Source organism: Oncorhynchus mykiss, chromosome 10 (assembly GCF_057628025.1).
Source record: "Oncorhynchus mykiss isolate SJ-2025 chromosome 10, ASM5762802v1, whole genome shotgun sequence".
Classification (NCBI taxonomy): Eukaryota; Metazoa; Chordata; class Actinopteri; order Salmoniformes; family Salmonidae; genus Oncorhynchus; species Oncorhynchus mykiss.
The window spans coordinates 25,840,979-25,863,419 of NC_143031.1; the positions used below are offsets into that span (position 1 = coordinate 25,840,979).

General features: G+C 44.1%; 2 protein-coding genes across 11 annotated transcripts in view; both read left to right on the forward strand.

Annotated features, from left to right (window-relative positions):
• The window catches only part of LOC110533533 (ubiquitin carboxyl-terminal hydrolase 28), a 32,318-nt gene extending 14,479 nt beyond the window's left edge, over window positions 1–17,839 (forward strand). For 4 of the 8 annotated variants that reach the window (XM_090186207.1, XM_090186202.1, XM_090186203.1 and 1 more), the window contains exons 14-26: window positions 9–232; window positions 645–715; window positions 1,297–1,525; window positions 3,595–3,897; window positions 4,255–4,409; window positions 6,513–6,815; window positions 7,117–7,212; window positions 9,103–9,281; window positions 9,511–9,589; window positions 13,216–13,295; window positions 13,438–13,561; window positions 14,341–14,539; window positions 17,129–17,839. In XM_090186207.1, the coding sequence (XP_090042333.1) occupies window positions 9–232; window positions 645–715; window positions 1,297–1,525; window positions 3,595–3,897; window positions 4,255–4,409; window positions 6,513–6,815; window positions 7,117–7,212; window positions 9,103–9,281; window positions 9,511–9,589; window positions 13,216–13,295; window positions 13,438–13,561; window positions 14,341–14,539; window positions 17,129–17,304 (2,218 nt within the window). In that variant the 3' untranslated portion in view covers window positions 17,305–17,839. Of the gene's footprint in view, window positions 1–8; window positions 233–644; window positions 716–1,296; window positions 1,526–3,594; window positions 3,898–4,254; window positions 4,410–6,509; window positions 6,816–7,116; window positions 7,213–9,102; window positions 9,282–9,510; window positions 9,590–13,215; window positions 13,296–13,437; window positions 13,562–14,340; window positions 14,540–17,128 lie in introns of all 8 variants that reach the window. The other 4 variants (XM_021617852.3, XM_021617853.3, XM_090186204.1 and 1 more) reach the window with 1 other exon arrangement.
• Window positions 17,840–18,270: 431 nt separating this feature from the next.
• On the forward strand, window positions 18,271–22,225 carry LOC110533534 (G protein-activated inward rectifier potassium channel 4). 3 transcript variants are annotated; one of them, XM_021617857.3, is made up of 4 exons: window positions 18,322–18,432; window positions 19,529–19,785; window positions 19,942–21,142; window positions 21,323–22,225. In XM_021617857.3, exons 2-4 carry the CDS (start codon window positions 19,606–19,608, stop codon window positions 21,514–21,516), a joined length of 1,575 nt encoding a protein of 524 aa, XP_021473532.3. In that variant the 5' UTR covers window positions 18,322–18,432; window positions 19,529–19,605; the 3' UTR covers window positions 21,517–22,225. The 3 variants fall into 3 exon arrangements, with proteins under 3 accessions (XP_021473533.2, XP_021473532.3, XP_090042334.1); XM_021617858.3 differs by lacking the exon at window positions 19,529–19,785 and having other exon boundaries at window positions 18,271–18,432; XM_090186208.1 differs by lacking the exon at window positions 18,322–18,432 and having other exon boundaries at window positions 19,494–19,785.
• The last annotated feature ends 216 nt before the right edge of the window (window positions 22,226–22,441 follow it).

Here is a 22,441-nt window from a genome sequence, read left to right on the forward strand (position 1 = left end):
CTCCTCAGTCAGTGCCAGGAGCCAGGAGACACAGGCCTGTCTGACAGCCCCACCTGCCAGCAGCAGCCCCCCTCGGGCCAGAGGACACCTATCTTCAAGCCCTTCACCCAGTGTAGAGCCCCCATGGACACCCCACCTCACCCCGCCCCCCACAGTGTGACCGAGGAGGAGCTGCGCTTTGTCAAGATCTGCCTGCAGCGCTGGAGGTCAGAGGTGGAGATCAACATGAACGGTACAGTGACTTACTCCTGGATTCACTAATGATAACCTCTCTGTATTTGGGTTCAAGTTGATTTATTTTTATTGTACATTAAAGACACACTGTAAGATATGCATAGCACCAACATTTTAACAATGGATACATCCCATGACATTTTGACATGCGAATAGCACTTGATTTATATGGTATATCGGTAGTGATTGAGAAATTACATTCACTGAGGCAAGTTAACTTTTTAAAGATGTTTTGAAGCTATATTTGATCATGCTCATTTGCTGTACATTTCTAGTGATCGTTTTTCAATTGGATGTGTATCATGAGCTGACAACCTATCCTGGCAGTCAGTGTCTACTCTAGAGTGTGTGTGTCTGGCACGGCCCCAGGTGCACTGCATTGATCTGTGTGTCTGTGTCTTGGTGCTCAGAGCTAAAGGCCAGCATCGACAGGGTCAGCCAAGCACTGGAGGGCATGTACTCGGATAACAGCCTGTGTCAGGTAAGATCCCTCGTACTCATCCATCTGACAGTCCTTGTCAGGTTAAAGCATGAGATACACTAATTTTACTTTGTCAGGTTGAACATGTGTATATGTGTATCATTGCATAATGATTCATCTAGGAACCAAGTCCCAAATCTTGTCAGGTACTCGATTTAACATTATGTTAATGTTCGGTCACAAGAGACTATACTGATTAACAGTATCCCATACACTGAAAAACATTATTACATGTTACCTTTGGCAATGAGTTTGATATTGTTGCCTTAGCATTTGTGCATTATCACAATGCAGCACAATTGTTGTTGGAACAGAGAATACAAGGGGGTTGAATGTCATGTCATGAGAAGTTAACAAGAATGGATTGAGTTCAGTATATGTCATGGCATGCTAGTAACAAAGCAGAGGTTATTAAAAGCTTTTGGTTGATGTGTACAGAAGCAACTACATTGTTTGTCCTAATGTGTACATGTGTCAATACCGAAGATTTCTGCTGAAACTTGAATTTCCGGGACCTAAAATACAGAAAGATTCTGCTGAAACTTTACTTTTCTGGTCCTAACCTCGTTTGACGTGTGAAGGTTCCGTATAGGCTTCACGCCGTCCTCGTCCACGAGGGCCAAGCCTCGGCCGGCCACTACTGGGCTTATATCTACGACCATGCCAACCAGCGCTGGATGAAGTACAACGATGTCATCGTCAGCGAGTCCTCCTGGGAGGAGCTGGTCAGGGACTCGTACGGAGGCATGACCAACGCCAGTGCCTATTGTCTCATGTACATTGACGACAGGCTGCCTCACCTCATCACAGGTACCCATTTCCCTCCTCCCCTTTCCACTGAGAAACTAGCTATGATTCTTTACTGGTTCCAACAGCAGACCTACCAGCTTGCTGCCAGTACCTTGCTCTTCGTTGTAATCAGAGGGCTAATATTAATACTATGCATGTCAGTCAGTCTGGCTAAGAGATGAGGTAAGACTGACTGTATCCCTTTTTTTATAAGACACATTAATGTGTTGGAAATTCCAAATGGTTTGCATAGTCAACATACACACAGCTCTGACACACACACTTACCCCACCAGACATGCCACCAGGGTCTTGTCACAGTCCCCAGGTCCAGAACAATTCAAGGAAACGTACAGTATTATACAGAGCCATGAGTGCATGGAACTCCCTTCCATCTCATATAGTGCAAGTGAACAGCAAACCTGGTTTCACAAAACAAATAAAGCAACACCAAGCCGCACTGCTTCTTGACACAACGCACATCCAACCCGGAAGCCAGCCGCACCAATGTGTCGGAGGAAACACCGTACACCTAGCGACCTGGTCAGCGTGCACTGCGCCCGGCATGCCGCAGGAGTCGCTAGTGCGCGATGAGACAAGGATATCCCTGCTGGCCAAACCCTCCCTAACCAGGACGACGCTGGGCCAATTGTGCGCCTCTCCCCCATGTGACCTACTTGATGTATGTATGTACTAACATGTATGTTTAACTGATGTAAATTGTCAAGTATTTTGTTTGTAATGTCTTTTTCATTATGTTGGACCCCGGTCGCTACTGGCGTCGGCTAATGGGGATCCTAATAAATCTAATCAAATGTATTCTAGGGATCGAGCCCAGGCTCTACCGCAGCCGGCCGCGACCGGGAGGCCCATGGGGCGGCGCACAATTGGCCCAGCGTCGTCCTGGTTAGGGAGGGTTTGGCCAGCAGGGATATCCTTGTCTCATCGCGCACTAGCGACTCCTGCGGCATGCCGGGCGCAGTGCACGCTGACCAGGTCGCTAGGTGTACGGTGTTTCCTCCGACACATTGGTGCGGCTGGCTTCCGGGTTGGATGTGCGTTGTGTCAAGAAGCAGTGCGGCTTGGTTGGGTTGTGTTTCGGAGGACGCATGGCTCTTGACCTTCACCTCTCCTGAGTCCGTACGGGAGTTGCAGCGATGAGACAAGACAGTGTGCTGAAGAGTGCTGAAGTGCGTATCACGTAAAAATCGTATGTCCTCGGTTGCGACACTCACTACCGAGTTCCAAACTGCCTCTGGAAGCAACATCAGCACAAGAACTGTTCGTCGGGAGCTTCATGAAATGGGTTTCCATGGCCGGGCAACCGCACACAAGCCAAAGATCACCATGCGCAATTGCAAGCATCAGCTGGAGTGGTGTAAAGCTCTCAGCCATTCGACTCTGGAGCAGTGAAAACGCATTCTCTGAAGTGAGGAATCGCGCTTCACTATCTGGTAGTCCAACGGACGAATCTGGGTTTGGCGGATGCCAGGAGAACTCTACCTGTCCCAATGGATAGTGCCAACTGTAAAGTTTGGTGGATGAGGTATAATGGTCTGGGGCTGTTTGTCATGGTTCTTGCTAGGCGCATTAGGCATATTCTAGACAATTCTGTACTTCCAACTTCCTGGTAACAGTTTGGGGAAGGCCCTTTCCTGTTTCAGGATGGCAATGCCCATGTGCACAAAGTGAGGTCCAAAGTGGCTGAATGGATGCAAGTCCATGCAGCAATGTTCCAACATCTAGTGGAAAGCCTTCCCAGAAGAGTGTTATAGCAGCAAAGGGGGAACCAACTCCATATTAATGCCCATGATTGTGGAATGAGATGTTCGACAAGCAGGTGTCCACATACTTTTGGTCATATAGTGTATACCTGCTATATCTGTCAACGCTGTAACTGCTTCTCTTGATCTATACATAAATACATTAATATATCCAAATCATGGCCTGACCAGGTGTTAGGTTTTTTAGACCTGACATGTTTATCTACATACAGTTTTTCACTGTTTGCTGCTTAGCAGTTTAGGGGACTATTGACTGTTATTAGTTAGCTCATTATGATTGTTATATTTATGATATTTATGTCAACAGAGGACACAGATGACGAGACAGGCCAGGTCATGCAGGCCATGGACTCCCTGCCACCCATCCTCAGGCAATACGTGCGCGAAGACAACCGCTGGTTCCAGCAGGAGCTCAAGGAGTGGGAAGACCAGTTCTGCCAGCAGCCACAGGAGGATCCGGTCTCTCCCACAGCAGCCGTCACCTCCACTCGTGCTCCCAGTAAAGACGACCCAGCAGAACCAGTCCCCCAATCTGGCGCAGCCCAGGAACCCACTGGAGAACAGGAACATGTGGCACAATCGGTTGTTATACCAGCTGTGGAATCTGGAGGTTGGTCTGGACATGAATGTATGGCGGGGTTACACCATTCTGGTCTTTGAGGGTGGCTGTGTATGCTGGTTTTCATCCTTGTCTTTTAGTCGGATACTAAATTATACGGTCATCACATTTGGCTAAGCACTATTGTCTCTGTCTGTCCTGCCAATGGTGAGGAATCAGTTTCCCTCTCCAGAAAATGTATCAAGTTAATTAAATTAAATTGTTCAATTAGCACTAGTGAAAAATGTTAACCAGCAGGACTGCAGGATCCTTAATGACTGGAGTTATACCACCTGCTCTATACAGTCTCTAAGATCTGAGTTCTGACTATAGTTGCTTGTTCAACTCATGGTCCTTGTCCTGTTTCAGAGCCAGTCCCAACAAGCCAGCCCCAGTCCCCGGTCCCTGTGTCACCGGAGAGTGTTGGCAGCAGCCCAGAGGAGTGCGACCACCAGGCTGTTTCTGTCACGCCAGAGCCCTGCCAACATACCAGTGAGGACGAGGAGGGGCAGCAACACTGTCAGGTGGGCAGGGTGAAAAGAGGGGTCTGGGGTTGTCATATGAGCACCCATTGAATAAATGTAATATACTCTATCTAGGCCACATACACAAATATACCTAGGCCTATATCTCTTACTTCCCTATTGCATAGTGATAGCTGCTGCTACTGGATGTTTTGGGTGTGATATTAGGGTGACCCATGGGTTCAGTGTGAGATAAACAACATATAAAAAAGAAAAAGGTAGGCCTCCTGAGTGGAGCAGTGGTCTAAGACACTACATCACAGTTGCTACAGTAGCTGTGCTACTAGAGATCCTGGTTCGAGTCCAGGCTCTGTCGCAGCCGGCCGCGACCGCGTTACCCATGGTGCGACGCACAATTGGCCCAGCATCGTCCGGGTTAGGGGTCCTTGTCCCATTGCGCTCTAGCGACTCCTTTGGCGGACGGTGCGCATGCATGCTGACACGGTAACCAGGTGTTCAGTGTTTCCTCCACACATTGTGTCCCGGGTGACTTCCAGGTTAAGCAGGCATTCTGTCAAGAAGCAGTGTGGTTTGGTTGGGGTGTGTTTCGGAGGACGCACGGCTCTCGACCTTCGCCTCTCCTGAGTCCGTATGCAGTGAAGAGACAAATTGCCACGAAATTGCAGAAAAAGGGGTAAAAGGAAAAAAGAAAAGGCAGTGTTATTCATTTGTTGTCTTTATTTTAGACAGTGGCTATGTGTAGTCCAAAGGCAGCTGTGTTTACCACTCGGCCAACCTCCTGCAATCTCGTCTGAATTTTAACCAAGTCTTTTGTGATATTTTACGTGTGAGCTTAATTTCTGTTTCAACATGTCATTTCATACTAGTTGTGTTTGGACAAAGCTACTCTTGTTAATATACTAGTATTTTTTTTGTGTTTTTTAAAAACTATTTAGCCAAAGCCCCTTTCCCCACATACCACACCCCCCTCCCTGGAGGCGATAAGGCCCTAACAGCCAGTCACTGGACACCCTCACCCCGCCATCCCAGCATCATTCCGCATAGTCAGTCCTCAGCTAACTGGTTTATCACTGGGGGATATTGGGGTGACTCTGTCAAGAGGTTCAGGAGTTGTGACCAGTGACAGGCCTGGTTTTAAATAGAACATGAGCTTTTTATATCCCTTACTGTACTTTACGGTTGGTTAGTTGGAGAGAGTTCTGGTGTGTTCCAGCGACAAGTCGTAGGTCAGTTGCTTGCTTGAACTGATGCTCGTTTTCAAGCCTGTGTAATGTTTTGACAATGCTTCTGTGAATGCTGATGACGTGGCTTTTGACAACATTGAGTGATGACAGAATTTTGTGAATGTGCATGAAACTTAGGCATATTACCTGTTGACAAGGATCCGTTGTGATATATCAGTTACTCTTTGTTGTCAGTCTGATAGTAGTATCAGTAGTATCTGACTGTTAGGTCTAGATTTTACATGCCTTACGCTTAATTTAACAGTAATCAGGTTTGTGTCACATATTCCATTGCTTGCTGGACAGAATACCCTGCCTGGGGAAACAACAAACTTTAATCATAAATGGAGTACATACGACCTCTAGTGGTCAATGCATATAGTCCTGAATCCCAATGTAGTGAATTGTTTTGTTTGTGGACCTTCATGCACAGTAAATGTACATTTTACAACTCAGTTTATCAATCGAAAGGATCCAGTTAGAAAAATTATTGTATTTTATTTCAATTATATATGCTGTCATTAAGAGTGTGCAACGCTGCCATCAAGGCAAAGGGTGGCTACTTTGAAGAATCTCAAATATAAAATATATTTGGATTTGTTTAACACTTTTTTGGTTACTACATGTTTCCATATGTGTTATTTCATAGTTATGATGTCTTCACTATTATTCTACTGTACAATGTAGAAAATAGTACAAATAAAGAAAACCCCATGAATGAGTTGGTGTTCTAAAACTTTTGACTGGTTGTGTGTGTGTGTTTCTAGCTTTATTAACAAAAAAATGACCTTTCTATGCCTGTGATATGTGGTTATCCCACCTAGCTATCTTAAGATGAATGCACTACCTGTAAGTTGCTCTGGATAAGAGCGTCTGCTAAATGACTAAAACATTAATGTCAACTTAATATCCCCAGCAGCTCCCCCCACCTCAGTCTCCGAGCCCTGCAGCAGAGATGAGTGGCCAGGCCCAGACTGCAGCTGTGACCCCTGACCACTCCACAGACGTCACCACTGAGACAGACAGCGAGACTGGGTTCAGAGAGGCAGTGGCGGAAGCAGCAGCAGCGCCTGACACCCAGGCAGATGGCGAGGATGATCAGGACGCCCCGGCGGCGACCAGAAGCAGGCAGCAGCAACCAGAGAATGTGGTGTCGGAGGTGGAGATCCCCAACGTGGGCAGGATCCTGGTCCGGGCCGACACTGACGGCTACAATGAGGAGGTAGAGAGCCGCTACTTAACTAACTTTATTTAACTTACATGAATAAATACAAATTAATAATAATAAATTGAGAGCGTGCTGTTCCATGTTACATGGACTTCTATTGGTTTTTGGTTAGAAAATCGTTTAGATACTTATTGGGCAATGACACTCTTTGGCTGTTGCCTTAAATAATACTATTATAGCTTGCATATATTCAATGAATGGAGACCGCATACATGGACCGCTGAAAGGTGCGTTGCTGCTATAGGAGTTTGTGTGTAGACTTGCTCTAATTCTTTGTCCTTCTCTGGTGTTTAAGATGATGCTAACTCCAGCCATGCAAGGCATCATTATGGCCATAGCCAAAGCCAGACAGGTGTTCGACAAGGACGGCCCTGAGGCTGGCCTCATCAAGGTAAAGTAGGCTGTATCCTTAGTACTCGCTCATTATCATCTCGCTAGTCTATATCCTTCCACAATGTTATACTTGTAAACATTTAGTCTTTCTCCTCTTGTTGAGGTATATGGGGTGGCAGGGTAGCCTAGTGGTTAGAGCGTTGGACTAGTAACCGGAAGGTTGCAAGTTCAAACCCCCGAGCTGACAAGGTACATCTGTCGTTCTGCCCACTGTTCCTAGGCCGTCATTGAAAATAAGAATTTGTTCTTAACTGACTTGCCTAGTTAAATAAAGGTAAAATAAAATAAAATATGCACATACATAAAGGGGACAGCTAGAGTCTTGGCAGACTTGCGCCATAGGCATTGTTTTCCATAACCACTCACTCTCAGCCGGCTACTTTTTTTCACTTCATAACTTAACTAGGCTTCTTTTAATTTAAAAGTTTAAATTCGCTAGTCAGAAAAGTCTGTATAGCCCTCTCCCTCTAGAATCTTCTAGTGATCTCTCTGCTACCGCACGGGAAGCGGTACCAGAGCGCCAAGTCTAGGACCAAAAGGCTCCTTAACAGCTTCTACCCCCAAGCCATAAGACTGCTGAACAATTAATTAAATGGCCACCAGGACTGTAACCCTACCAACTGTGTGACTCAAACATTCTGCCCCTTCCCCTGACAATCCCACCCACAGTGATTGATTGATTGACAGGCCAAACTGTTAAAGGGATAGTTCACCCATTACAAAATTACACATTGGTTTCCGTTCCCTAAGTGTCCACAGCATCAGAGCCAATAAAATACATAATTTGAAGAACAAACATTGTTGTGGCAATTCATATCTTGCAGTAAAGCTGTCAATCTCAAGAGAAGACCGGTTTAATGTTAAAGGGTATCTAACTTTGAAAATGGTCCTGATTATATAGGCCTAGGCCTAGACGATATCCACAACAAGTAGCAACACACTGAATTCATATATTTGAAGTAATTTTTATTGGAAAGTCTTTCTATTCAGTACCACAACTAATTTTACCAATCTGGGAGGTATAGGTTGTTAAAGTACATTCATGGGTGGCGTGCTCCCCCGGACTCCACCTGCCCGGAATTACCTGGCTGGCTACTTTTTTTAATGGTCTGGCTACTCCATGTACTTATTCAAAACACATGTTATAAAAAGTGTACTGTTGGGACCTCACACTCCAATCAAGGAGGATGAAATTAAGATATCATTCACTCTTGTACAGTTTTTGTTATTTGTACCACACACCTCAGAACCCGATAAAGAGCACACAGATACACATACTTACTGTCAAGAGAATTTTGTTCTCATGTTCATGAACCAATTCAATTAAAATACTCTGTCTGCTGCTAAGAATTTGTAAGGTTCTTATTAAAATGAAACAGACAGAGGCCCAGCTACAATTGTCAGGAATGTTTATTTAGAGAGCTCTCCCTATCATTTCCGGTACATTGGTCTATATACCTCACATTTCGTCATAAATGTCCCTCCTCCTCTCAGATACAATGGCAACATAGTTCACAAGTCTTCTCACATTGTTTAACAGGTGGCAGACAATCTACTACAAGCCCAAGGTCTCTCCCCTCCCTGGGTGGGGACAGAATGTCCTGTAAGGAACACAGTATTCCAGCCTGTCTGACGATAGCTCCATTTTGTTTCTCACTTACACCCTGCTTACATACTAAAAAGGAACAGAAAGTCCTTGTTCTAATTTAAAACTACACACATTAGATTTAGTTTTATGATTCTAATGAGTTTCATACAATCATACAGTGACAGGGTAGTATTCTGTTAGTTATAGTTTTACGTTAAATGTATACATCATTTAGTCATTATTCATAAAATCCATAACACTTACACACACCTCTAACATCCCTCACACCCCTCTCCCCAGGCGTTCCAGGAGGAGTACTCCCGTCTGTTTGAGTTGTCTCAGGAGGAGACCACTCCCCAGCAGGACCCGCGCCTGCACCACGCCCTGGTCTACTTCTTCCAGAACCAGGCGCCCAGTCGCGTCATCGAGAGGACCCTGCTGGAGGGCTTCACCGACCGCAACCTCAGCTTCGACGACAGGTCAGTCAGCACAACTTTCTGACATACATTGAAATGTATATTTAAAAACTTCAAATATGTTCATGTATTGTCATTTCATTGTAAATGTACTTGCTGCTTTTCTTACAATGATTTGTTGAATAATTACAAATAATTGATCATCAACATTGTCATCAAGTTGACAGTATTATTCATAGGTATATTGCTGTGGAGCAAATCATCCCTTCCTGTGTCATCACTTCCTGTGTAGGTCCATTAGTATCATGAGAGAAGCCCGCACCAAACTACGCCTCATCAAGCCAGAGGATATGGATATGGAGGAATATATGGTATGTGTCAATAGTTACAGTGCCTTGCAAAAGTATTCGGCCCCCTTGAACTTTGCGACCTTTTGCCACATTTCAGGCTTCAAACATAAAGATATAAAACTGTATTTTTTTGTGAAGAATCAACAACAAGTGGGACACAATAATGAAGTGGAACGACATTTATTGGATATTTCAAACTTTTTTAACAAATCAAAAACTGAAAAATTGGGCGTGCAAAATTATTCAGCCCCCTTAAGTTAATACTTTGTAGCGCCACCTTTTGCTGCGATTACAGCTGTAAGTCGCTTGGGGTATGTCTCTATCAGTTTTGCACATCAAGAGACTGAATTTTTTTCCCATTCCTCCTTGCAAAACAGCTCGAGCTCAGTGAGGTTGGATGGAGAGCATTTGTGAACAGCAGTTTTCAGTTCTTTCCACAGATTCTCGATTGGATTCAGGTCTGGACTTTGACTTGGCCATTCTAACACCTGGATATGTTTATTTTTGAACCATTCCATTGTAGATTTTGCTTTATGTTTTGGATCATTGTCTTGTTGGAAGACAAATCTCCGTCCCAGTCTCAGGTCTTTTGCAGACTCCATCAGGTTTTCTTCCAGAATGGTCCTGTATTTGTCTCCATCCATCTTCCCATAAATTTTAACCATCTTCCCTGTCCCTGCTGAAGAAAAGCAGGCCCAAACCATGATGCTGCCACCCCCATGTTTGACAGTGGGGATGGTGTGTTCAGCTGTGTTGCTTTTACGCCAAACATAACGTTTTGCATTGTTGCCAAAAAGTTCAATTTTGGTTTCATCTGACCAGAGCACCTTCTTCCACATGTTTGGTGTGTCTCCCAGGTGGCTTGTGGCAAACTTGAAACGACACTTTTTATGGATATCTTTAAGAAATGGCTTTCTTCTTGCCACTCTTCCATAAAGGCCAGATTTGTGCAATATACGACTGATTGTTGTCCTATGGACAGAGTCTCCCGCCTCAGCTGTAGATCTCTGCAGTTCATCCAGAGTGATCATGGGCCTCTTGGCTGCATCTCTGATCAGTCTTCTCCTTGTATGAGCTGAAAGTTTAGAGGGACGGCCAGGTCTTGGTAGATTTGCAGTGGTCTGATACTCCTTCCATTTCAATATTATCGCTTGCACAGTGCTCCTTGGGATGTTTAAAGCTTGGGAAATCTTTTTGTATCCAAATCCGGCTTTAAACTTCTTCACAACAGTATCTCGGACCTGCCTGGTGTGTTCCTTGTTCTTCATGAAGCTCTCTGCGCTTTTAACGGACCTCTGAGACTATCACAGTGCAGGTGCATTTATACGGAGACTTGATTACACACAGGTGGATTGTATTTATCATCATTAGTCATTTAGGTCAACATTTGATCATTCAGAGATCCTCACTGAACTTCTGGAGAGAGTTTGCTGCACTGAAAGTAAAGGGGCTGAATAATTTTGCACACCCAATTTTTCAGTTTTTGATTTGTTAAAAAAGTTTGAAATATCCAATAAATGTCGTTCCACTTCATGATTGTGTCCCACTTGTTGTTGATTCTTTACAAAAAAATACAGTTTATATCTTTGTTTGAAGCCTGAAATGTGGCAAAAGGTCGCAAAGTTCAAGGGGGCCGAATACTTTCGCAAGGCACTGTATGTTTCCCTTAGCCAATCCAGAATCAACCGACAGCCGCATAGCTAAGCTAGCTTATACTGAAGGTTGATCTGATGGTCTAATGAAAGCATAGTAAACGTATTTTCAGCCAAACTTTTACTGCCAATCCTTTCTTTATTCTCGATTTGGAAGGCACCTGTGTCTTGTAAATGCCCGCTTCCAGTTGCAGGTGGAACTCGGATAACGACACTCTTAGAAATAAGGTTTCCAGAACAGTTATTTAGCTGTCACCATAGGAGAACCCTATTTGGTTCCATGCAGAACCCTTTTTGGTTCCATGCATAACCCTTTTGGATTCCATGTAGAATCCTCTATAGAAAAGGCTCTGCGTGGAACCCAAAAGGGTTCTCCCTGGAACCAAAAGGGTTCTTCAAATGGTTCTCCCATGGAGACAGCCAAAGAACCCTTTTAGGTTCTATATAGCAGCTTTTCTTCTAAGAGTGTAGAGGAATATATATTGTACCAATTGAGAAATGCCTCTGGCATGTGTGTAGAGCTTTGTTTGTGTTGTTGGAATCGCACTGTGTGGCGCGCTGTCATCTTCTATGACTACTTTCAGCAAAGATAATGGGAAATGTCGGTCAGCTAAAATGGCGAAGGAACTCCTCACTCTGTGCATAAAGTGGATTTAATATTTTTTTTATCTGGTTATTGGAGTTCATAATTATTTGCCAATTGGCAGCCAGGCACCGATCATGTCACCAGCATACAAACTTTTACTCACATAAAAATAGTTGGATGGAAACATGGTTACAGAGTATGAATGATCATTACCTCTAAACTCTGATTTTCCACCATTTTGACCTCACTGACAAGCAGTTTGTTCCACCAATCATAAAGAATCCAAGACAGTCAGTGATTAATGGTGCCCTTGTGTCATTTCACATAAGGACAATTTGAGCAAAACTTAATAAAATGCTTATTTATATTGAACACAAATATAAACGTAACATGTAAAGTGTTGGTTCCATATTTCATAAGCTGAAATAAACGATTCCAGAAATTGTCCATATGCACAAAAAGCTCAAATGTTGAGCGCAAATTTTATTTTTTATTTACCTTTATTCAACTAGGCAAGTCAGTTAAAGAACAAATTCTTATTTTCCTTCCTAGGAACAGTGGGTTAACTGCCTGTTCAGGGGCAGAACGACAGATTTGTACCTTGTCAGCTCGGGGGTTTGAACTTGCAACCTTCCGGTTACTAGTCCAATGCTCTAACCACTAGGCTACCCTGCCGCCCCTATGTGTTTAGATCACGGTTCGTGAGCATTTCTCCTTTGCCAAGATAATCCATCTACCTAACAGGTGTGGCATATCAAGAAGCTAGTTAAACAGCATTGTGCTGGGAAAAATAAAAGGCCACTCTAAAATGTGTAGTTTTGTCACACAACACAATACCACAGATGTGATGCTGACTGCAGGAATATGCACCAGAGCTGCTGACAGATACTTTATTAATTTCTCTACCATAAGCCACCTCCAAGGTCATTTTAGAGGATTTGGCAGTACTTCCAACTGGCTTCACAACCACAGACCACTTGTAACCACGCCAGCCCAGGTCCTCCACATCCGGCTTCTTCACCTGTGGCATCATCTGAGGGGGTGCTGAGGCATATTTCTGTCTGTCATAAAGCCCTTTTGTGTGGAAAACCTCATTCTGATTGGCTGGGCCTAGCTCCCCAGTGTGTGGTCCTATGCCCTCCCAGGCCCACCCGTGGCTGCACGGCTGCCCAGGTCATGTGAAATCCATAGATTAGGGACTAATTCCTTTGTTTTATTTGACCGATTTTCATTTTATGAACTGTAACTCAGTAAAATCATTGAATTTTTTGCATTACACAAACATTGATGACTGATGGAAGGAGCCAGGTACTGTATATTATCTACACCAAAACTCTAGGTAGACATTTTTCTCCATTGGAAACCAGCCCAAACTTGAATTGAATGTGTCTGTGTGCTCTTCTCCTCAGCAATGGCATGACGACTACAGCCTATTCCGGACAGTGTTTGTCTACCTGCTGACGGGCCTAGAACAGTACCAGCATGGAAAGTAAGTGTTGTCATGGCAACTGGGGCTCTACCCCTACGTGATCAGCCTATATGGTGGTTTGAGTGAGTGGGCTGACTGTCTTAAGTGATGTCATCAGTGGGCTGACGTGTCATGACGTAATATCATCATTGTGTTCCACCAGGGTGCGCGAGGCGCTGAATTACCTCAACCACGCCTACAAAGACAACGCCATGCTGCTGAGGAGAGGGGAGAAGAGAGGGATGGAGCAGTCCCTTATTGCATTTTACAGAAGGAGGTGTCTCAAAGTGAGTGCTACTGATGATACAGATGCTCACTTTGAAAGTTTAAAAAATATTTTGGACATGAGACTGATGTTGTCAGTTGGGAATATAGAATTAAAGGTATATTAAATGTTAATAATATAGGGAATAATAAGCTAAACTTCAGTGTGAGTAAAAAAAATCATATGGCTGGAGTTAAATAGCCCTGCTATATAGTATAATAAAATGTTATGTGTGTATTGACTACTTATCTCTAGACTAATAATTCACATTTCCTGTTTTGCAGGGTTATTTCCCTTCTGTAGCAAACATCTGTATGCAGATGACACCATCATCTATAGCACTGCTCCTACACTAGATGAGGCATTTCTCAAATTGCAGGAAGCGTTTGATGTCCAACATAACCTCTTTCAGCTCAAATTGATCTTAAATGCAGAGAACTAATGGTATTCTCCAGCTCAAGAAAGCAACCCCCTTCTCTGCCTCAGTCACTTTGCAAAAAGAGCAAATAGAGGTGGTGTCATCATACAAGTACTTGGGATTTCACCTTGATGAAGCTCTGTATTTTAAGCCCCACATTCAACAGCTCACTGAAAATGTTGCAGTTATTTGGGAACAAGTCTTGTTTTTCATTTCAAGCTAGAAAAGACCTAGTTGCAGCCACTTTTTTGTGTTTGTTATGAGGTTAATTTGTACATGAATTCCCTAGGATCTTAACCGGAAAACACAAACTATCCAAAGAGACTCCATAGTGACACTGCACCTGCATATCCCCTGTTCTCCCCCTTCTGCCCCCTTCATAGGAGATGAATGACAACGCGGCCACCCTGTTCAGGAGCGGTGAGGTGAGCGACGTGGAGGAGGGCATGATCATCATGAACGAGGCGGTCATCCCCTGCATGCACCTGATGAGCCGGCCGGACATGGTCAGCCAGGAAGACCTGGACACCATGGAGGCTGTCCGCAACCACTGGTGCTCCTACCTGGGAGTAGACCTGGATGGTGAGGACAGGTGGAGGGGAAGAGGTTTTTACTAGGCTTTATCCAAGCGGTGTTAAATATACACTATATTACACAAAGGTATGTGGACATCCCTTCAAATTAGTGGATTTGGCTATTTCAGCCACACCCATTGCTGACAGGTGTATAAAATCGAGCACAAAGCCATGAATCTCCATAGACAAACCTTGGCAGTAGAATGGCCTTACTGAAGAGCTCAATGACTTTCAACGTGGCACCATCATAGGATGCCACCTCTCCAACAAGTAAGTTTGTCACATTTCTGCCCTGATAGAGCTGCCCCAGTCAACTGTAAGTGCTGTTATTGTGAAATGAAATGGAAACGTCTAGGAGCAACAACGGCAAAGTGGTAGGCCACACAAGCTCACAGAACGGGACCGCCGAGTCCTGAAGAGGGTAGCGAGTGAAAGTCTGTCCTCGGTTACAACACTCACTACCGAGTTCCAAACTGCCTCTGGAAGCAACGTCAGCACAAGAACTGTTCTTTGGAAGCTTCATGAAATGGATTTCCATGGCCGAGCAACCGCACACATGCCTAGATCACCATGCGCAATGGCAAGCGTCGGCAGGAGTGGTGTTAAAGCTTGCCACCATTGGACTCTGGGGCAGTGGAAACACGTTCTCTGGAGTGATGAATCACGCTTCACAATCGGGCAGTCCGACAGACGAATCTGAGTTTCACGGATGCCAGGAGAACTCTATCTGCCCCAATGCATAGTGCCAGTTTGGTGGTGGAAGAATAATGGTCTGGACCTGTTTTTGATGGTTCGGGCTAGGCCCCTTAGTTCCAGTGAAGGGAACTCTTAACTCTTAACACTATTGCATACAATGACATTCTAGACGATTCTGTGCTTCCAACTTTATGGCAACAGTTTGGTGAATGCCCTTGCCTGTTTCAGCATACCAATGCCCCCGTGCACAATGAGGTCCATACAGAATTAGTTTTTCGAGATCGGTGTGGAAGAACTTGACTGGCCTGCACAGATCCCTGACCTCAACCCATGTCTTAGCATGTAGGGTTGAAGTCGGAAGTTTACATACACTTAGGTTTGAGTCATTAAAAGTCGTTTTCAACCACTCCACAAATTTCTTGTTAACAAACTATAGTTTTGGCAAGTTGGTTAGGACATCTACTTTGTGCATGACACAAGTAATTTTTCCAACAATTGTTTACAGACAGATTATTTCAGTGATAATTCACTGTATCACAATTCCAATGGGTCAGAAGTTTACATACACTAAGTTGACTGTGCCTTTAAACAGCTTGGAAAATTCCAGAAAATGATGTAATGGCTTTAGAAGCTTCTGATAGGCTAATTTACATAATTTGAGTCAATTGGAGATGTACCTGTGGATGTATTTCAAGACCTACCTTCAAACTCAGTGCCTCTTTGCTTGACATCATGGGAAAATCAAAAGAAATCAGCTAAGACCTCAGAAAAAGAATTGTAGAACTCCACAAGTCTGGTTCATCCTTGGGTGCAATTTCCAAACGCCTGAAGGTACCACGTTCATCTGTACAAACAATAGTACGCAAGTATAAACACCATGGACCACACAGTCGTCATACCGCTCAGGAAGGAGACACGTTCTCCTAAAGATGAACATACTTTGGTGCAAAAAGTGAAAATCAATCCCAGAACAACAGCAAAGGACCTTGTGAAGATGCTGGAGGAAACACAAAAGTATCTATTTCCACAGTAAAACAAGTTCTATGGACATAACCTGAAAAGAAGCTCAGCAAACCGCCATAAAAAAGCCGAACTACAGTTTGCAACTGCACATGGGGACAAAGATCGTACTTTAAAAAAAAAATGTCCTCTGGCCTGATGAAACAAAAATAGAACTGTTTGGCCATAATGACTGTCGTTATGTTTGGAGGAAAAAGGGGGAGGCTTACAAGCCGAAGAACACCATCCCAACTGTGAAGCAAGGTGGTGGCAGCATCATGTTGTGGTAGTGCTTTGCTGCAGGAGGGACTGGTGCGCTTCACAAAATTGATGGCGTCATGAGGAAAGAAAATTATGTGGATATATTGAAACAACATCAAGACATCAGTCAGGAAGTTAAAGCTTGGTCGCAAAACAGGTCTTCCAAATAGACAATGACCCCAAGCATACTTCCAAAGTTGCGGCAACATGGCTTAAGGACAACAAAGTCAAGGTATTGGAGTGACCATCACAAAGCCCTGACCTCAATCCCATAGAAAATTTGTGAGCAGAACTGAAAAGTGTGTGCGAGCAAGGGTGCCTAAACCTGACTCAGTTACGCCAGCTCTGTTAAGAGGAATGTGCCTAAATTCACCCAACTTATTGTGGGAAGCTTGTGGAAGGCTACCCAAAACGTTTGACCCAAGTTAAACAATTTAAAGGCAATGCTACCAAATACTAATTGAGTGTATGTAACCTTCTGCCCCACTGGGAATGTGATGAAAGAAATAAAAGCTGAAATAATAAATAAAACTAATTTCTCACACATCTCTTACTCACCTGGCGGTCTTAACCGTATTTTACTCCTCTCATGGAAGCTCTAAGTTTTTCTCTCCCTCTCACCCCTTCCACTCCTTTTCAGACTCCCTACAGGAGAAGCTGGGTGAGTTTCTGCCCAGGGTTCTGGACTGCTCAACAGAGATGGTGGTTCTAAAAGATCCACCAACAGTGCGCTCCAAAGTGCCCCACGACCTGTGCAGCCGCCTGGCCGCCATCATGGAGTCTATCACCAATACCTCTGTGGTCGCCGTCAAGTAAGGCCAAGGGGTCAGAGGTCAGCTTCTGAGAATAAGTGTCAGGGCCCGTACGCCAGCCGACGGCCGCTAATGTTTTTGTCCTGATGTAGAGTTGACAAACACTGGATTTCTGCCTAGTATTGCAAAGCAGTTTTTTATATTACTTTTTAATGTGCTTTTACCACATTTTTCTAATCTGGAAAATGTTGTAGATGCTGAGTGACTTGAGTTTATACGCTCATATGATACTCGCAGAGACATCAAGGAGAGTTTGAGAGATTTCTTTATTATGCATTATTAAGGTGTTAGTGCTTTGAACCTATGCAGGTGTGTTTTAAGAAAGTGAAAACACAAGAAAGAGTATTTTTATAGTTTCCTAGATATTTTACATTTATCATGATGAATTAGGATTGCTGTGAGCATAGATTTTCAGTTTCCTTTGTCCAAACCTATCTTGTTTTGTATTCTCTTGTTTATATATGTAATCCTTTCCTTCCACTCCTCTGATTTCCACTTGTTGAAACCTGTATTGACACTCAATAAACTTTCAAACTTTCTGTTCTTTCTGTTGTTCTTTTCTCCTTGCTTTGCTCTCTAGTCTTATTTTGTGTCTGTCCCCCTTTTTCAATCTATATTTCTGATATATTATGCAAACCTTTTTTCAATCTATATTTCTGTCTTTCACCTTAGAACACCCCTTGTCTCTCTCTCTCACACACACACACACACACACACACACACACACACACACACACACACACACACAGAGAGAAAACAATATTGATTGTCCAACGACTAACTTAACATTTCTGTACTGTGCATTGTGTTTGTTGTTTATTTGTCACTTCCCATGGTGCCGTACTACTTCCTGCACAGCTCGCCAGCCCTGCTGACCCCATGAGAGGATTAACAGCTGACCTCCCTGTGTGAGCAGAGGGAGGTGAGGGGGGAGTGTGGGATAGCCCCCTCTCGTCCGCAGCTGGACAGCAGGCATCCTGCCAGTTTGCCTTGACATCACTGGGAGTGAAACCACAGCATCAGCTTTACCACAAAAAGCCATCTCACTTGTATTTATTTTTGATAGCTGCTTGTTCTCTCTCCAGTGGAAGATGATCCCAAACTGAGAACAACTACTGGCATCTCTATTCAGGTATGGTTTAGTTTGTTGTGTCTTTCTTTTGGGAGTTAGTTATGATGACTCTCCTTAATGTACAGACATGCATACCTCCATCCCTTACTTTCCCTCTCTGTTTGTGTTTTGTATAGTTTCCCAGGTTGTTCTAGCACATTTCGTCTGGTGTTGGTCTGGTTATAAGGATGTTGTTTTAAGATTGCAACTGAAAAAAGCAATTGTTTTACAGTATTATGTAACTTTTAGGAATGGGCTATACATCTCAGAATTGGTGAAGCCCATCTGTGTAAAATCAACACATTTACAAAGAAGATGTTGTTCAACATTATCTGCACATCAAAAATGTAGCATCACAACTATTCTACAGATAAGGTGTAATGAGATCTCTAGTTTTTCCTGTACAGAAAAACATTCGGAGCGCAATTAGTACTGTTGATTACAATGCCTTGGGCGGTTCATGGTCTGCTGCACTCTGGAGTCAGTCGATATTGATGTGTTCCTGAAATCCTGCACGCAGCGCAGCACGTCTGCCGCTACGAGCTGTTTTGGCGGTCCAGTAGGGGAGAGAGTGAGTGACAACACGAACAGAAACAACAAGAAATAGAGATTTGCCCGGGGTTTATTTGGCCACATCTGGGCAAATCTATTATCTAAGCCCTCGTAAGTAAGAGTAAAACCGTAATCTCCTCAAATCCATCACCATGCGCCTTGGTTGTTACCAGATTAATTTAGAGGATCAATCATAATCCCTATAGTTTAATTATATCCAGCAGAGACCGATGATATCACACGACGTAAGTCAGATTGGTACGATCTGAAAGTTGTTGGGGGCAGGAGAGGGGGAGGAATGATGTAAGAATTTATCCTGAGGAGAGGGAACCATCTGTTGAAAGAACACCCTCAGTGTATCAAAGATCTGGCATACACCCACTGACCCACAGCTGGATTTAGCCTACTAACAATCCCTGAACTATGAAATATGACTGTCCATAATCAGGACATAAGGAGTTAAGTTCCACCATTATTGTGGAAGAGTTTCATTTAGTCTCTTTCCTCTGTAGTGGTGGTTGATAATTGTGTGGGAACTCTCAATCGGATTCTATTGCTTCAACAGGAATAAGAAATCAACTTTCTGGGCCCTCAGTAGTTCAACTGCCACACAGAGCACAGGAATCTACAGTAGTCTCGCTGATGGCTTTCACCATGATGTGCAGCAGGGTGACATTACACGAGCCCCATAACGGTGACTACAGGAGTCCTACGAGAATTGACCCCCGCAGGAACTCAATTCCACCAGCACAGACTCTCACAGCCAAACACCTCCCTAGAACACCCCCAGAATCAACATGCTTCACCCCATATCCAAAGAGGGTACCTATTGCAGAGAGTCAATTTTGTTCATTTGTGTTTTGGGATATGGTTCAGTGGGTTGTGTTGACACTGGATACTGTTTCCAGCACAAATACATTGTAGATCATGTATGTAATGTATGAGTCAGTCAATTAATTGTTCTAACATTTTTTTCAGGTTGCAGCAAAAACCAACATGGCTTTGACAATGCTCCACTCCACAAGGATCTCTCTCATCCCCAACTCAAATAACAACAACTATGACAACTTCCCAGGTCTCTCACCCCAGCCAGCCTCCTCTGCATCCCCCCAGCCACAGCCCCAGAGCCCAGGCCCCCATCAGGTTGTTGCAGGATTGATCAGCCAGGAGGTAGACACCTGCCAGTGCATCATCCCAACTGAGGAGCCAGCCACTTCTCACCGCGGACGCCACCTCAAGCGTTTCAGCTCCAGGTGGTACTCAGGTGCTCCCTTTGGTGGCCCCTTTGGTAGCACCCGTAGCTCCGCCCATGGCACAAGTGGTGAGAACAAGCCACGCTGCAAACTCCTAGGTGACGAGAGGCCAAGTTATGGCACAGCCAACAAGCAGCGTCAGCGCTACGTCACCAAAGACGGGAAGTGTCGGGTCAACCTGGGCCCTATCGAGGACAAGAGCCGTTTCCTCTTGGACATCTTCACCACTCTGGTGGACTTGAAGTACCATTGGTTCCTCTTTGTCTTCACCATGTGCTACGTTGTCACGTGGGTGGCCTTTGCCGAGATCTACTTCCTAGATGCCTGGCTGCGGGATGACGTGGCCCACATTCACGACCCTCAATGGCAGCCGTGCTTCGAGAATGTGGACAGTTTCATCTCTGCCCTGCTTCTGTCGGTGGAGAGCCAGAGGACCATTGGCTATGGCTCCAGATTGGTGACGGCCAACTGCATGGAGGGTGTGGTTCTCCTCATGGCCCAGTCTATCATTGGCTCCATCATCGATGCCCTCATGGTTGGCTGCATGTTCGTCAAGATCTCCCGGCCTCAGAAAAGGGCCCAGACTCTGATCTTCAGCAAGCACTGTGTCATATCGGAGCGCGACGAGAAACTCTGCCTCCTCTTCCGCATCGGAGACCTGAGGGCGAGTCACATGGTGGACGCCAAGATACGAGCAAAGTTGATCAAGTCTAGACAGACCAAGGAAGGGGAGTTCATACCACTGGAGCAGTCAGAGATCAACCTGGGCTATGATACCGGAGGAGACAGGCTCCTGTTGGTCGAGCCACAGACCATCACCCATGTCATCAACGAGAGCAGCCCCTTCTGGGAAATAGGGGCTGAGCGTCTGACAAGGGAGAGATTTGAGATCATCATCATTCTGGAGGGAATCGTGGAGGCGTCAGGTTGGTTGGCTTTGAATATTAGAATGTGACCTCAAATTATATCTAAAATCATTAGAAAAAAATGTAATGCCCTCATGTCTGTCACTGTAGCATAAGAGATAGATGTGTAAAGATTAAACGTCTCATAAATGCCTTGCTGTGCAAAATGTGGGAAAAAATGTGGTCTCTTCTGTGTTGTAGGTATGATATGCCAAGCCAGAACCTCCTACACTGAGGACGAGATTCTGTGGGGCCACCGATTTGAATCCTGCATGTCTCTGGAAAAGGGGTCTTATCGGGTGGATCGTGGTGCATTTGACAAAACCTTCACAGTACAAACCCCCACCCTTAGTGCTAAAGAGAAGAGTGATGAAAAAGAAGAGGTCCTCTTTTAGATAATAGAACTGTACTATTCACACTGAGCAAACAGCCCTTGTATTAAAATAATTTAAAGGCCAAGACTTCTTGTGAATGCCCTTAGTTCCCTCCCTGAGACAAACGTTCCTGTTGTCTCTAATATTGTGGACAAACATTCTTCAAAAGAGTAAGACTTCTACATTAGCATGATAATCTACACCCTCATACACAGCATTCATGTGGGTGATTTACATAGAAGTAAGTGTAGTAATGAGTATGCAGCCATGACTCCATGCTTTGTTAGATTACAATACTGTTTGTGTCTGTGTGTCTAGTTTATAGTTCATAACGGATAGTTGTAGTTCATTATGGATACATTTGTTAACTGCTACCTCCCAAATCATAGAAATATGAAGCCAATCATTATAGGTGTTGAAACTGCTTCCCTCTTGTTTTTGTCAGGATTTTTGTTGTTTTGAAGGTTCAATCTGTAGTCTGTTTTGAATCACAATGTCACATGTATTTCATAGTGATTGTGAATTCATGATGATGTAGTGATAAGGCCATAATGATTCAAAATGTAATACATTTGAATGATGTCAGTGTTGTTCAGCTGTTATATTTATTCTGTCCCTGATGTAAATGTATTACACATATCAGTCCTCTACAGTGCCTTGAAACGTGTCCTCAACCAGAGTTGTCTAATGTGGTTGCCTTTTGACATATTAAACTTAGATTTTTTTTCTTCTTCTGACAAGTCGTGACATTTGTCCCTCAAAAAGGGAATAATTATTTATAGGTGCCCCCTCATTCTATCCAAGAAAAAAAGGTGAAATACATCAAACACTGATTTAATCACATAAATGGACCTCTCATTGACAGACTACAACTCTACTGCTAATATATACTGCAGTTGCTGATTTGTTAATAGAATAGACGATAGATTATTTATTGTCCATCTGG